The 16,745-nt window shown below is 32.1% G+C and overlaps 1 protein-coding gene across 1 annotated transcript in view; it reads left to right on the top strand.

Annotated features, from left to right (window-relative positions):
• LOC129224450 (calcium/calmodulin-dependent protein kinase type II alpha chain-like) overlaps positions 1-16,745 on the top strand; it is a 153,159-nt gene that overhangs the window by 61,856 nt on the left and 74,558 nt on the right. Inside the window, exon 4 of the mRNA XM_054858904.1 lies at positions 15,936-15,990. Within this exon, the coding sequence (XP_054714879.1) occupies positions 15,936-15,990 (55 nt within the window). The remainder of the gene's footprint in view (positions 1-15,935; positions 15,991-16,745) is intronic.

The following is a 16,745-nucleotide window of genomic DNA, read 5'->3' as shown; positions in this document are numbered from 1 at the left end:
GTACTCATAACATACAAAAGTAATAAAATAAATGCAGTGGGAATGCTACTTGGTGTTTCGACTCCTTTATACAGGCTACAGTTATCATTCGGATAAGTTGACTGTTAATCGAATGATGTTCTTCCTTTTTTTAAGCTTTGACTACATCCAGACCACTCAGCATAATGTAAGCATAAAAAAGTATTAGATTTACCTAAAGGAAATCTTTTTTGTGCAGAAAAACATTTTCATTGTATGCTGAAAGGTAGATGTTTCTAATAGCAGTGTTCGACCTTTTGTACAAATGAAAAAATACTACGCCAAATTAAAACTACGAGTTTCACCCAGTAAACCTCTAATTTTTTATTCGCGCGAATACGATATAAAGCATTAAAATCCTTATCAACTTCATTAGCAAGAAATCATTTTCTACTCCTCTGCTTTCTGCTGAAAAAAAAATACATTTTGTCTACGTTCGAAAAATTACACTTAAAAAACGGACTCTGTTCAACTGGTTTTGGTTTTGAATTTTAAGTGTTCGATTAAAAGAGAAACATGTGCGGGCGTTTAAGTCGTAACGGTTAAAGCAACCTTCTATGTGAAATAGTTCAATATTGAAAGATAAAAACACTTATTTTCAATTCCAATTTATTACTTCTCTAGAATGTTTGTTTCAATCGCTACGTGAGATCTTCGTCATTCTTTAATCAAATTCCATACTTCACGAATAATTTTAAATCGTATCATGCTGGTTAATGACAAAACATAGAGGCATGATCTTATTATTATTTTTTCTTTGGCAAAAAGCTTTTTTGCTGTTTTTTACTACGCATTCACTTTAATGAATAGCTTTCAAAAAGCAAGGCGCAATTGCTAGGTTTGTTGGGGTATCGGGCTGTTAATCAGAATGGCGCCAATTCGAATCCGTGCCAATAAATATCTCGTTAATGTTTCTTTTTTCCCCGTCAGATGCTCACATGGGCAGGTCTGTATTTGCCACAACCTGTTTTTTTACGTGCACAATTATTGCTTTTTCACGAGTCACTACTCAGCCACACTTTTAATGATATTTATGTTTGCATTGAAAATGTGTAAGACCGAAAGGTGAGCGATGATCAAATTATCAAAACGTTGTATTTAACGAGGTTTTGTTACTAATGTCTTTACATGCCTTCTCTTCTGCGCTTACTTTTTTCGGTTCTTCTTCATAATGTTCTTCCTTTGAAATTTTTAAAGAGCGAAATGCCTTATGAAACGATTCGAGGCACAGTGCGGAGTTCCGCACGGGTCGACTAGTAATACCTTAATTTGAAATTGAAATGTTGAAAATTTAATAAAATATGGACATTTAAAGCAATTAATTTTTTCACTGCGCATGCACGAACGATAGCAATTTATAACGTTCATCATCTAAAAACCCAACTAACTTCTTCAACTAATAAAAAAATTTCCAATTCAATATCTTAAAATTTGAGAAAGTTATCAGCGATTTAAAGAGCCGAATTTCAATCATTCTTGGGTAGGCGACGAATCGTGAGGGGTCGTTCGTGTTTGTAACATTTGCTTGCAATTGTTCAGTGTGATTCATGATGAAAACAGCTTATTTGCGAACGATCCCTCGCGATTCGCAGCCTAAGAGTTATTCAAATTCGGCTCATTAGTTTGCTGATAACTTTCTAAATTTTTGAGATATTGAACTGGAATTTTTTTATGAGTTGAGAAGTCTAGTTGGGTATTTGATGATGAAAGTTATGAATTGCTATCTTTCGCGCATGCGCAGTAATGAATTAATTGCTTTAAATGTCCATATTTTATCAAATTTTCAACGTTTCAATTTCAAATTTTGGTATTATGCTTCTCTTGGTATTATGCTGTCAAGTTTTCTGAAAGTTTCGTAAGCTTTGATGAACAACTTTTGTGTGTTGAGAGCCAAAAATCTTCAAATAAAATTTAATTTTGAAAGAAATGCTCATATTTTCGTGAATATCAGTGATACCTTCTCAAAAGTATGAAAAAAGGTTATGAATAGTAAGCTAATTAATTTCTGGAATTTACCAGCTATTTACGACGATTGATGACCAAAAACCATTTTTGTTATTCTCAATTTGTTACTGACCCCCAAAACGCAAGAGTTAGTCTTTTATTCCTGGAGAAATCCTTAAAAATGTGAATTTTTGAAAATGTCCCAATACTTTTGGTCATATAGTGTGTATATTCGATATTTAATGTAAATAAAGGTGTTCAGGTTTTCAGACAAGAATTACAACCTCATAAGATTTTGATCGTATCGCTGTAGGAAATGATTTATAAGCATATAAAAACGAAATATTCTATAATGAGTTTATCTTTGTGAGCTTCAAAATTTTATTTCTTCTGCGAAGCACAAAATTGTTCTTTGCACAAATTGTCTTAGGAGAACAAATAACCATTTAGTATTTTTTATTATTTGGCTCTTCAAACGTTACTACTTGTTGCACGATGCAGTAACAAACTTTTTGATTCTAAACTTACATGCTCTTACTGCTCTATATTTAGCATTTTTCGTCTAAAACGTTATCAAACTCAGTGTCATATATATTGAAGCAATGTGCAAGATTTTTTGAAGACAGAAGATGGTTCATTTGATATGAAATGACCTGTTTGAGATATTTCCAAAATAAATCTACGGGTTAGGCTATCCTTATATATTATTTCTGTAGCCTGATTTTGGTTTCTACGCCAAATTTCCCTCAATTCTTGATCGATTTCTTTGATTTACGGCTAATTTTATAGCTTATGGTGCTGGCTACTGACGAAAAATAGACCCAAGGTCTAAAAATTGTTTCTTTTAGCCGAAAAACCTGTTTTAAAGAACCAGAATAAGGTTTTCGGTCAAACTTATAACTTTAATTTGCGCTATGACCGACAGAGCTGAGTAGCTTGATCGGCAGAGCGTTCTCTTCGTAACCAGGAGATTACGTGTTCGGGCCCACGTCCGGACAATCTGCAACAAAAAAATTAGAGAAATATCGCGCATTACATGAACACTGAATTAAATGAATAACAACTATGAGGGAATAGAATAAATGAGAAGGAAATGCTCCTTGCTGATATGAAAACATTCAGTGATTTTGTGCTAAATTACTTCGAAATTGCACGTTTTTTTTAGAAGCTTTGGCTCTGGAAAGAAAATTAAAGCATAATGTAAGCGAAAATATAAGTAACAGGTTTAAGATTTCAGACTACAATAGAATTGTTTTTTGTTCAGAAAAAAAATAATAAATCGTATATTGAAATATATATTCTTCTAATGAGTTTTTGACTCTTTGTACAAATAAATAAAATACTACCTCAATTTGAAGGGTAAAATATATATTTTTTCTTCTTTTTGCTAAAAAAACAAATAGCTTATCACATTTTTACTACATTCGAAAAGCTACGCTGAAAAAAGAGCATAGTTCAATTTATTTTGTATTTTAACCGTGCTGTTAAATGATGAACACGTGCTGTCATCTAAGTTATAACAGTTTAAGCAGCCTGCGATAACAAATTGTAAAAATTTTCAAAAATAAAAACATTTTTTTCAATATCTTATCTTATATATTAATCCCCTCTCATTTTAAAACTTATCAGGCTGTCCAATGACGAAAAAAAGACTTACGGTCGAAAATTCAAGTTTTCGAAATCGCCTCTTGCTGTTTCAAAACCTTGATGCTGCCTGTAGTTCTTATGCAATTTTTAAAGCAAAGTTCTAATGCAGTTTTCCATTTTTTACGTCGCTTTCGGCAAAAAAAAAAAAAGAAAATAGCCTTTGTGTGTGTGTTCATATTTTAATAAAGCTTAACAGCACTGGACTTAGTTGTTCGGTTTAATTGATAAGTTTTTTTCGGTAGAGCGTTCGGCTATAAACTATCTGAACTTCGGGCAAGCTTGGGCTGTCCGACATAATATCAAATTTATATTAGTATTACGCATTACATGTGCTCATAACATACACACCTAATAAAATGCAGTGGGAATGCTACTTGGTGTTTCGACTCCTTTATGCAGGCTACAGTTATCATTCGGATAAGTTGATTGTTAATCGAACTGTGTTCTTTGACTACATCCAGACCACTTAACATAATGTAAGCATAAAAAAGTATTAGATTTACCTAAAGAAATCCTTTTTGTGCAGAAAAACATTTTTATTGTATGCTAAAATGTAGATGTTTCTAATAGCAGTGTTCGACCTTTTGTACAAATGAAAAAATACTACGCCCGATTAAAACTACGAGTTTCACTCAGTAAACCTTTAATTTTTTATTCGCGCGAATACGATATAAAGCATTAAAAGTATTATCTACTTCATTAGCAAGAAATTATTTTCTACTCCTCTGCTTTCTGCTGAAAAAAAAAATACATTTTGTCTACGTTCGAAAAATTACACTTAAGAACGGACTCGGTTCAACTGGTTTTGGTTTTGAATTTTAAGTGTTCGATTAAAAGAGAAACATGTGAGGGCATTTAAGCCGTAACGGTTAAAGCAACCTTCTATGTGAAATAGTTCAATATTCAAAGATAAAAACACTTATTTTCAATCAAATTTATTACTTCTCTAGAATGTTTGTTTCAATCGCTACGTGAGATCTTCGTCATTCTTTAATCAAATTCCATGCTTTGCGAATAATTTTAAATCGTATCATGCTGGTTAATGACAAAACACAGATGCATGATCTTCTATTCTATTCTATTCAAGAGTCACAACCGACTGCAACTGTATTTATGTCGAGGACTGCATACTAAGTGCCTTGCCTCCATTATTTTATATACCGATAGATGGCAGCACCATCACCGGATCGAACAGTTAATGAGAATTTAGAACTAGTCCAAGAGCTAATAGCTACCTGGTACTAGCACCCCCAGAGGTATCGTTTCACTTGGAGGACATTGAGACCACGAGCATATTTAACGTCGCCCAGTCCCCTTTAATGACGACGGTGGGTTTTCGACCAGCGGGGATCGAACCCGAGCCCCTCCGGCCCCGAGTCCAATGCCCTACCGATCAGGCTACCACGGCCCGCATGATCTTATTATTATTTTTTTTTTTTGGCAAAAAGCATTTTTGCTGTTTTTTACTACTCATTCCTTCAATGAATAGCTTTCGAAAAGGAAGGCGCAATTGCTAGGTTTGTTGGGGTGTCGGGCTGTTAGTCAGAATGGCGCCAATTCGAATACGTGCCAATAAATATCTCTTTAATGTTTCTTTTTTTCCCGTCAGATGCTGACATGTGCAGGACTGTATTTGCCACAACCTGTTTTTTCACATGCACAATTATTGCTTTTTCACGAGTCACCACTCAGCCACACTTTTAATGACATTTATGTTTGCATTGAAAATATGTACGATTAAAAGGGGAGCTATGATCAAATTATCACAACGTTGTATTTAACGAGGTTTTGTTACTGATGTCTTTAAATTACATGCCTTCTCTTCTGCGCTTACTTTTTTTTCGGTTCTTCTTCATAATGTTCTTCCTTTGAAATTCTTAAAGAGCGAAATGCCTTATGAAACGATTTGAAGCACAGTGCGGAGTTCCGCACGGGTCGACTAGTTGTTTATTAATAGTGGCGTCATAAGTCCGTATTTTGCTCAACTGTTGCTGTTAAAAATGTCAGTAATTAAGTCCTATCAAGGAAAGTAGAAATTGGCCCCAGGTTTTTGCGTTAGTCGAGATCAGTTTGATTAAGCGAACAAAAAATAAATACTTTCATCGTTTTCGTTTCTTTTTTCTAAATTAGATAATTTATTACCCACGAATTAAATTTTTCAAATTTGTAGTATCACTGTTATAAATTTTCCGAAAGGAAGGGGGGGGGGGGATTGCTGATTTAGGTAGCATTACGGTCTAAAAAATAAGTAGCTGATCATGGCTGATGAAATGAGCACCAAGTTCGCTTAAGGGGTGTATTGAGGTGTTTAGCCTCGAGCTAATCATGCGGCCTTGTTCTTTGACGCCCCTAGCCTGAGTGTTCTAGAAACAGAGATGGATATTGCCAGATACGCCAATGAGCTGACCAAAATTTAATTTAATTCTGTCTTTGGTTAAGAGTTTTATTTACGTTTACACTTATGGGGATACATTGCTTTTGGGTACGTTTTCTCGATCAACTTTGCCGTAAATAGATCGGATCCCCCCCCCCCCCCCAGCTGTAGATTTTATAGCTTCGTTTCTTGATTTTTAATGTATTTAACCTTTCCTGCAATATTTTGGTCAAATCTTCAAGCTGTCAATACATACGGTGTGATCTATAATGTTTTCCGAAAGGTTTATAAAAAATTTCAGAAATACTTAGCTAAAAATGAAACTTTCATTCATTTTTGCTTTCATGCGTAAAACTTTTTAATTAGCTCGTGCTAGTTTAAATCGTTTATTTTTTTATGAATAATTTTGGGTGAATCAAAATTTAATTACAACTGGCACGCTCAGCGTGCATATTCCAAATTCGTACTGAATAAAGTTACGATTGGCAAAAAAAAAAGGGGGGGGGGGGGGTTCTGAGTTAATTTTTTGATCAAGCTTACGAATACCGTTTATCTGAACTACATAAGTTTCAGTGAGATAGTAAAACTACAAAAATAAAGTATTTTTACAACTTTTTTTTTTTTTTTTTTTTTGAAGAATGGTGAATAGAATGTTGAGTTAAAAATTGAGAAATTTTCTCTGGCTAACCTTGTTATGTAGAACATGGTTAAAATACAACTACTAGAAATTTTGTTTCGCTGATGAAGTCGTAGCTTGAAAAACAACATGAAAAAAGTCAATCATGTAACAATTTTTTTAATAATTTTTAAGCTTTTTTTTAAGAGCAAGATGTTCTCTAGTGAACCAAATCTCGGATGCTTCGGCTCACTTCCATGGGCAAACGAGACCACCAACCAAAAGAGAAAGCGGGTGAAAAAAAAAAACTGAGAGTAAAATTAAAAAAAAAAAAGTTAACTATAAATTTTTCTAGACAAACTGCAAATTGCAATCGAAACGCGAGGGATATTTTTCTTTTGCGTAGCGCTAACAACGTTTGCCCATTCACTTTCAACATTCGCCAATCTTCCTGCGTTCAATGCGTTCAGTGTTTGCTGCTACGTAATTGTATACCAAGTTATTACCTTCCTTAACAATTATCTCCAGACGTTTCAGAATATGTGAACTGTCTGGGTGGCTTAATGAACTAAGATGTTTCGCTGCAGTTAGAGTCAAAAGTACCAAACGTTTGAAAAAGAAAAAAAAAAAAAAGCTAGTATTACTCTGACATATGTTTCTTGTTATATTATCCAACTTAAAAATTTCTTTTTTAAAATTTTTTATAAGTTTTGAAAACGGAGAAAAAGGGAAAGGTAAAAAAACATTACAGTAAATTCTCTATTATCCGTGAATCAATCAAGAACATGTACTTTCGTAGCAAAAAGCGAATACCAATGACTTTTTTTTTTTTTTTTGTCGAAAAATTGTAAATTTGGATTCAGTTGCTTTTATTTTATTTGCTTATTAATTAATTTATTTATCTTTGCGCTTTCTTTATCGTGCATGCGCTTGTTCTTTGTTGATGTTAAGTTCTGTTGGGCAAAAATACAAATTTTTACTATATTGTTTACATTTTTTTATTACTGTTTGTAGAACATATTATGCATCAATACAGCCAAAGTTTTTGAAGAGTTTTACTGTATTCTGAAGTTTGATTTGACGTTTTCTATTCCGATCAATCTAGAACTTTGAACAAATAGTTCCATGTTTCTCACATGGGTTTTGCGTTGGGCAGAATCTTATTTTATTTCTATTATTAATAATAAAAATCACCTTTATCCACGATGTAGTATTTTAGAAATGGTCTTACCGATTATTATACAGTTTTTGGTTTTGCTATGTCATAATTTAGCTTTTTCTTTTTGAAACAGTTAATGCGTTTTCTTTTCTTTTTGACCTTTGCAAAAAAAAGCATGCTTTTACAATCACACAATGCAATTATCTCTGATAGTAATACCCTAATTGGTCAATTCATTGAATTAGCCGCCATGTAAATGAAGGAGATGTTAACTTTATGTAAAAGATTTCATTACCAATGCTTTTAAGGGCACCTGTCAAACTCTTTGCGTTAATTATCAAAATGAGGATCGAAACATTATTTAACCATCAGTATTTTTATTTTGCGAAATACTCTTTGTCAAAAAGCACTTTTGCCCCTACCCCCCTTCCCCTCTGTATTTTACGACAGTGCTTAATTTAACCGGGAATTAATTACGATCTTCAAAGGAGAGAAATTTTGTTCACTGCATGAAGAAATTGCTGTTTTTAAAAATGCCTTCATCAGAATATTGCTTTTTAAATTCCGTAAAATACACGAGTGGCGTTATTTAATTAATGAAAATGCAAGTTGTAGCGTGGTTGATTTCTTACTTGATTTATAAATTGGGTGTTTGGGGGAAAGCGGGGTATTTACAGTTACTCTCTATACTGTAAAAAGAATTCGTTAATTTTTTTTTTTTTTTTTAAATGTATATGATAAAGGAGAAAAAAAGTCAGAGGTCATTACCATTTCAAATTCATTTGTTGGGACTGTCAGAACTTTTGTTTTGTTAAAATTGTAATGCGTTTTTTTTCTTAAACTATTATTATTATTGTTATTATTATTATTATTATTCTCATTTTAGTCCAGGGAATAGTGGATTTTTGTTTTGTTCATATTCTATGCGCATTTCAATAAAAATCTTGATTGTTTCGGGGAGGAGGATTTTTACTTTTTTCTTATTATAATAGGAGCTTAGATGGACATTAGTTATTCTGATAAGAACTAGAGGTGCGACATCGATGTTTTAAAACATCGATCTTTTTATCAATATTTTACATACATTTTTGAATATGCTCCACTACAGACTTTAATCTCCAGTTATCTCTTACCATCTCGTAGTGATCTTCCCAAAAATTATCCTCTACACAGAAAAAATTGATTTTTAAAATGTGTGTAAACTCAATTACTTAGCTAACGAATTGGAGCAAATTTTATTATAATTTTCAATTAAAATACAAGAACATCAACATCGAACCCCAAACATAGATGTTCCAAAAACATCAAAAGTAAAACATCAATATTTTAACAAAACCATCTATGTTTCCAAAACATCGACATCGATGTCGCACTCCTAATAAGAACGTTTTTATTACAACTCGGTATACGCTTGGAGTTTAAGCTAAATCATGATTGTGATCCCAATTTAGTTTTAGCTATAGTCTTTTCTCTTCGATTAAGAATGAATAGATTCATCTACTCAATGGACTTATTTTAAAATTTTAAGCACGGGCATCGTTACTTAACTAAAGGAACGGATGGTGTGGTCGTTTTTCCTGTACTGACACCACGCTGGCAGTGAAACTAGTTTTACGTACTGATGCTAATTTTGCGCCAATCGCAAATCGCCGAGTTCGTCGGTTGCGATAGCGAAAAAGCATTTGTAACGCAATGCATTTTCAACTCATTTTGAATTGTAATACCATTTTATAACCTTTATGTTGCATTTTAAACCATTTCTCTTCGTATACCCAATGGTTTGTGCTACCAGGGTTTGACCGATCGCTAAGTTCTGTTGTAACTCGCGATATCGCTATGCGAGTATGGTTGAACTTGCATGACTCGAATCGCTGTGCGACGTCACAAGCAGGTTTGCACTTAACGATCGTTACGCTTGCATAACCTCCTTTCAGAGCTTGTTTATTTGAGAATCTACATACTAAGAGCTGGGCAACATATGATTAAACATCTGAGAATGGTTAGACAGAAGTAAATCTTGGTCCTGAAAGAAATTGAAGCTGACTCTATCACTTAGCATGCTTCTTGATGACAGGAATAAAAAAATAAAAATAAAATAAATACTGCGATACATTGATACATTTAAACTGGATTGCCTTTTTATTGTTTTTATTTCTTGCATGAGATTCTTCCTCGGATCCGCAAGTTTCTGCTTTGTTGACAATTTTCTCTTCTTTAAAGAAATCTTTACTTTTCCGATTTCCCCCCCCCCCCCCATTTTTTGCAGTGTGTGTGAGTGAAATTACTAATTCTGTTTTATAGCAGGCTGATATTTAAAGATAATTTTCAATTGATAAATTTGATTCTGTTACAAGAAAGGAAGGAAAAAAATATATATATTTTGAGATTTTTTTTACTTTTGTCACCCCCTCCTCCCCCCCCCCCCATCTCTCTCTCTTTTTTTTTTTTTTTTGTATTTGTCTCTTTAAATTCGTAGTTTTTGTATTATTTTTTTCTCTGCTAATTGTAGATTGTCAGTTTTTGATTTTCGTGTGTTTCTGTCTGTTTGTTCTATTTTCATCTATGTGTTGAAACGCACATTTTTTAAAAATCTTTAACAGTAATAGAAATTTTTGCGTTCAGAGCGTTCTGCAATCGTCTTCAAAGTGTAGACGAAAGACGTGTTATCATTATTTTTATTATCATTATTTTATTAAAATGGGTAAAACATTTTTGAAGAATTATGAATTAAAGTACAAGATGCGTAGTTTCACAAAACTACTTATTCTTCACCAGCTATGAAAACTTATTTTTATTTTCTTCAAAAATTTTATTGATTCCAAACAATTGGAATTCTACTGCCAATTTAGTCCCTAATAAAAAAAATCAAGTTGACATACAATTTTTATTTTTTATGCAAATTTCGTTAATTATGTCCTGTTTTCTAATTCATATAAACTTTCTGTTTTTTCCTTTTTCAGCAATCTCATGCCATTTAAGGAGCTAAAACAGTGCGATTGTTACAGTTTCGTTCTCAGTGGTTTAATTCTTTGTTTGAATTAGTTTAATGATTATCAAGTAGAAATGATTATTGATTGTGTAAATTTAAAGTAGTACGACAGTGTTCCCCCAGTTTCACCGACACGAAATTTCCTTCCACCTGTTTTTCAGTTTCAATCATATATTTTCATATATTTCAAGGGGAAGGGATTTTAAATGTCGGCGAAACTGAGGATAAATCATTATGACAGGTACATCACTACTTTTCCTTTTGAGTGATTTTATTGCAATTTTCTAGAAATCCAAATAATTTGAAAATAACTCAAATATAAATTAGTATCCGACTGGAAAATTGAAAACAAACTTTTCTACAGTTCAATTTAAAGTCGATACTCAAATTAGTTAAACTTTCATTGTTAATCTCATTAAAAGGGAGTTCATTGAAAAGTGAGTTAATAATAAAATTTCACGTGAAAAGATTTATAGAATTCAGGTTATGTTCGAATTCCTATTTTGAATAAATTCATTGCGACTCTGAGCGGAATCGGTGCCTCTTATTTTATTTTCCAGACTGGCGCTGTTAGCAAGTGCTGCACCCTCCCCTTGTGTTTAAAAGGCCTACGCCGAAGGCCTGGCTTTTAGTTTTGATTCATGAAGCTTGATTTCTCTGGCCTTCTGGAAATTTCAGTGAACCACAGTAAATTGAGTTCATTAGTTGTGGTGGCGGTGTTAATTTGTTGCGCTTATGCAGAATGTCTGTGGGTACGGTAATTGAATTAACTTGATGCATTGGCCTCATTTACAAATGTCATGCAAGTGTTGTAACATCTCAAAGAAACAAACTACCACTAATTAATTCTTGAAATGATAGTGGCTTGCCTTTAGAAGTTGTTTGAATGAAACTGGAAAAATTTAGTGCAGATTCTTATTAAATAGTATTGGCCAAAGAAGTTAGATTTATTTTAGTTGTGAACTTGAGATCTTTCACATGTATACATTAAAAAAGTTTAAAAATAATAAATATTCGCAATTACTGTTTTTATATTACTCAGTATTGAGTAAGTTCGAGTTGAGTTTCTTTAGTTAGCTTATTTGTGATTTCGTAGTTAGCTGTAAAACAGGATTGTATGCTATTTTCAATAATGTTAGAAAAAGAGACAGTGTCCAGAGGTTTGTCCCAGCAATTTTTCGAAATTGAAATTCCAAAAACGCAATTTCAGGTGAACTTCAATAATAATCCAAAGGTAGTCCTGGAACTCCCCTTGTAGTTTTTTTGACATTGATGTTCTAAAACCAAATTCTAGACTAGCTTTAATAGTGATGAAAGGGATCAACACAGTGATATTCAGAGAAAAATCGGGCTTTATTTTTCTTTTTAAGAAAAAAAAAGTTTTGGGTGCTATCTCCGTATAAATTTTTTTTAACCAATGTTTCGGGGGTTTTGTCCCCCTCACCACCACTCCAGCTACGCCGTTGTTTAAAGCAGAGTGAGTAAGAATTGGTAAATGAGTGAATCCAGTGTTAAGGGGCAGATGAATGATTAAGCGACACTTCAAAGTTCTTCTTAATAAGAATGTACTTCTTTGCTGCTCATCTGTTAATTGAGATAAGTTACGCATTAGTTTCAATCTAAATAAACGCTTCCCACGATCATACAAATGTTCTAATCTTCAGCACTAATTGGCTGATTCCCTGCAATGACACTGCCCTTGAAGAGAAATAACTTTTACCGAGTTTATTTATTATTTTTTCTAAGTTGAAGATTGTTGCACAAGAAGCTTGGTAGCAAGAAGCCTACAAGTTAACAACAGTGTGTTAACATCTCTGGAAAAGCAAATACAAATACAAATGTGACGACCAGCAACAGGCTCTGGGCCCAGCTAGACTGGTCCTAGTCAATTTACAATTCCCAGTGAAGATCAATCGCCGTCTTAAAACTGTCTGCTCCCTTGCTCATTACCACCTCTTCCAGTAAGCTGTTCCAAGGTTCCACTAACCTGCTAAAATAATAATTTTTCCTAATATCCATGTTAGCCTGAGATTTAAATAGCTTAAAACAATGACCCCTTGTCCTGTTTTCAGTGCTAAACTTCAGCCCCGTAACATCTTTCGTTTTAATAAATTTAAACAGCTGAATCATGTCCCCTCGGTCTCTTCTTTGCTCAAGACTGTACATTTTAAGCCTTCTAAGCCTGGAATCATAATCTAAGTGGGAAAGTCCACTTATTAACCTTGTAGCCCGCCTTTGAACCCTTTCCAATACATTAATGTCTTTCTTAAGGTAAGGAGACCAAAACTGAAAAGCATACTCCAAATGGGGTCTTACCAAACTTAGCAGTTTCTGAAACGTTCTTAATTCGATCTACAAATTGTTTTGTTGATTCTTTTGAAGTTCTGAGTGTCTTGCTCAGTGTGTTTGTGTGTTTTATGAAAAGTAAGGTACAAGAGGAGAGCGAGAGAGGGAAAAATGAGTTTGAGATGTGAATGGCTTTTGTTTTTACAGTTGAATGATGTTTAACCCGTCTACTTCGTGGAAGTGAAGTTTCTGCATTTTTGATGAAAACTGCATTTTTGATGAAATTTACAAAAAATAAGATTTTGCTGTTAAAATTTCACTTTTACAGAAAATAACCAATTAAAAAATTGGCCCTTTTTATATTATTTTCAGTTGTTTGCACTGAGATAGGCATCCAATTCTGTTTTCTGGAAACTTAAGCAATTAAATAGTCTTGTCTGCTTCCATCTTGGGAATGACCAAACATGGCGACTACGCGAAAAATTTAAAATATGAAAGTAATTTTAATAATTAAAAAGCCTCAAAAAACAATAATTTCGATGAAAGAGTCGGTTTTTAGCACATTAACGTCTGAAGCAATACGGATAAAATAATATTCTGAAAATAAAATTTGAAGAAAATAATTCATTATCCAGGGGGGAAAAAATCACATTTTGTGGAATGTTCAATAGTTTACATTGGTATTGCAATAAACATCCAATTCTATTTTTGGAAACTTAGGCCTTAAAGAATCTTGTCTACTTTCATCTTGGAAGTGACCAAATATGGCGATTACGCTGAAAATTAAGATTTAGGTTTTTGAATTTGTAGCATAAAAATAATTATAAAATATAAAATCCTCATGAAACATCAATTTAATTGAACTGTTATAATTTTTAGCACATTAGCATCCAATGCAATAAGGATAAGATGAAATTTTAAATACAAAATTTTTCATTTCTCAAGAAAACTGTTTTAAATAGTAAAAAATAAATAAATAAAATGATTTACAGCACATTTTGTGTTATTTTCATTAGTTTGCATTTGAATAAACATCAAATTCTGCTTTGTTTATTGCAAACTTAAGCACTTAAGTACTTTACCTACTTCCATCTTGTGAGTGACCAAATATGGCGTCTATGTTTCACACGTAATTGAAAAGTGTTGCCGTTCTGATCAAAAAACGATCTTTGATGTGTTTATCCTCAGGCGTATGCTTCCAAAGCGTTTTATTTTCTTCTACCCTCTTTTGTTTGTGCACAATTCCTGTTCATCCCAAGATTTTTTTTCTTAGGATCAACAGGAGGGAAAATGGCGACTGAGGATGTTTTTTTAAGTCGTCACTTTTCCAAACTAGGTCGCTACCTAGAGAGTAGCGACCGTGAATCTTGACCTTTACTTTGTACCTTTTAGTAACAAAAAGCGAATTGCGATGTTGAAGAAGTGGTAGAGAAAAATTGGGGCTCATTTTTGAAAATCATGAGCGGAGATTTTTGTTATGAAATTAAGTAAATTTTAGGTTTTACTTTTTTTTTTTTTTGTATTACAGTCAGTATCTTTTTTTTTTTTTTTTGTACGTTTTTTTGGCCTAAAAGTAGTTTATTATTGAATATTAGCATTTTCCTGTATTGAGAACATGAAATATTAATTGGAAAAGCGAGGAGAATAAGTTATGTAGTGTGTCATATTTCACATCTGTATCAAAAAGAGAGAGAATGGGTGTGAACATTTTTGGACATTTTCTCATTTTTGGTATTGTTATTTGTGGCAAATTTATGTTCGTACAAGTTGTGACCTTTGTAGTTTTCATACAGTTAATTTTACTTGACAAATCAATAACTTTATCATTTTGGAATGTGAAACAAATAAGTTTGCACTTTTGCTCACTGCACTTTGCATTTTACTGCAATTAATTCCCTAGAAAAATCAAACAGCTACTATTTTAAGACTGCTGCTCTATTGCATCAATGGTTTAAAATTTTGTAACATTTTGCAATCTTTCTTCATCCGTTACAAGAATAGAAATTATTTCATTGCAGCAACTTATAACTTTTGATTACTGAGTAAATATTTAAAGTGTATTTTTATTTCCACTGAAAACAGTTTTAAAAAATATCACCGAAGTTGTTTACAATTGAACTTTGAAAAGCTGTAAATAAAAAAAAAAATCTTCATTGCATGGTATTTTATTTATTTATTCATACATTTATTATTCTACTTAACTTCTGAAATCCACATTTCGATTGTCACAATCAGTTTGAAAAAAGTAAATTTGAAAATAAAAAGACAATTTGTAAAAATTACTTCCAACTTTTTTTTTCAATATTTAATGTTTTATGACACTTAGGTTCAGTTTAAAAATTTTAATTCCCCACGTCATGAACATCTCATTTTTATGATGTCTTTATTTTTAAAGTATGTTAGTATGTTTGTAATGATCGTCAGTACACTTATGTGTATTAATGAAATATCTTCAGAAATAAGCATTCATTTTTCAGAGATTATTTCAAGTTTTTATCACAATTTTTTTTTAAAATTATTTAGTGCCATATTTGATGATTTTAATTCAGTATGAAAAATACGTTTTAAAAAATGCATTTAGGTACTTCCTATTTTTTTTTTCTTCTTAAATTTTTCCCTTCTTACCTTTTTCTGTTCATTGCATTCAATATAGTTGTTGTAGACAAACTTAAGTAATTTTCAATAAAAAATAACTTTTCTGCCAGTTAATTGATACAAATTTGTTGATTATAAATAAGGAACACTGCCAATTATCGTTTTCCATCGATTAATTGATGCATTTCTAATTCACTTATCAACATTTCCCCTTTTAAATGTTTTCACAAATATAAATTGCTGTGAAAAATTCTCATAAAGGAAATTACGTTTCTTATATTTCATTCATTAATTTATTTTCTTACAGTTCGGCTGCATGATAGTATACAAGAAGAAGGTTATCACTACTTAATTTTTGATTTGTAAGTATTTTTCAATTTTTATATGTATTCTGATTGTTTCATGTTTAAGTTTAATTGTGTTTTAATATTTACTAGAAATCTACCTAAATTCTTTGGATAATTTTTCTCCCGAAAATTATGAAAATAATTACAAATAAATATATACATAAAGACAATTGAACCTGTGTTATTTGTAGAAATAAGATTTTATATTGAGAAACAATAGTTTTGTGTGCATGTATATTTATTTTATAATTCATTTAGTTTAGTTTCTGTGCATTTATGTACCTTCGTTCATTTTAAAAATTTAAATGGATCATTTTCACAGAAACTCATTTTCATGTCCCTGTAACAATTTATGAATGTTTTATGACTCATACATATTTTAGGGGTTTAAATACTTTTCGGGGTGGAGTTTAACAAGGCCATTAAAAGTAAAATTTCAATATTTTAGTTTAAATGTATTTAATATAAGTTTAAAGTACCCCAACGCCATTCCCTCACTTGTCTTCACTGTTAGTAAACAATTAGCCAAAATTGTTTCTTAGCAAACAAACAAAAAGTTCATTTTTGTAATTTTTATTTCAAATTATTACAGAATTTAAGTAAAAAAATACCCATAAAATATCAAATTTTTAATAAAATTTAGTTCACGTAATTATTTTGAAGTTTGTCCCCATCTTTTGGTGTCATTCCCTCACAACAGTCAACTTCCTTCCCAGAATCGCAACTCAAGGTTTTTTTTTAGCAAAAAGTATTGTAATTTACAGCTGGAA

This window comes from Uloborus diversus, chromosome 6 (genome assembly GCF_026930045.1).
Source record: "Uloborus diversus isolate 005 chromosome 6, Udiv.v.3.1, whole genome shotgun sequence".
Classification (NCBI taxonomy): Eukaryota; Metazoa; Arthropoda; class Arachnida; order Araneae; family Uloboridae; genus Uloborus; species Uloborus diversus.
The sequence above is the reverse complement of the archived record's forward strand: the minus strand, read 5'-3'. Positions and strand labels throughout refer to the sequence as shown.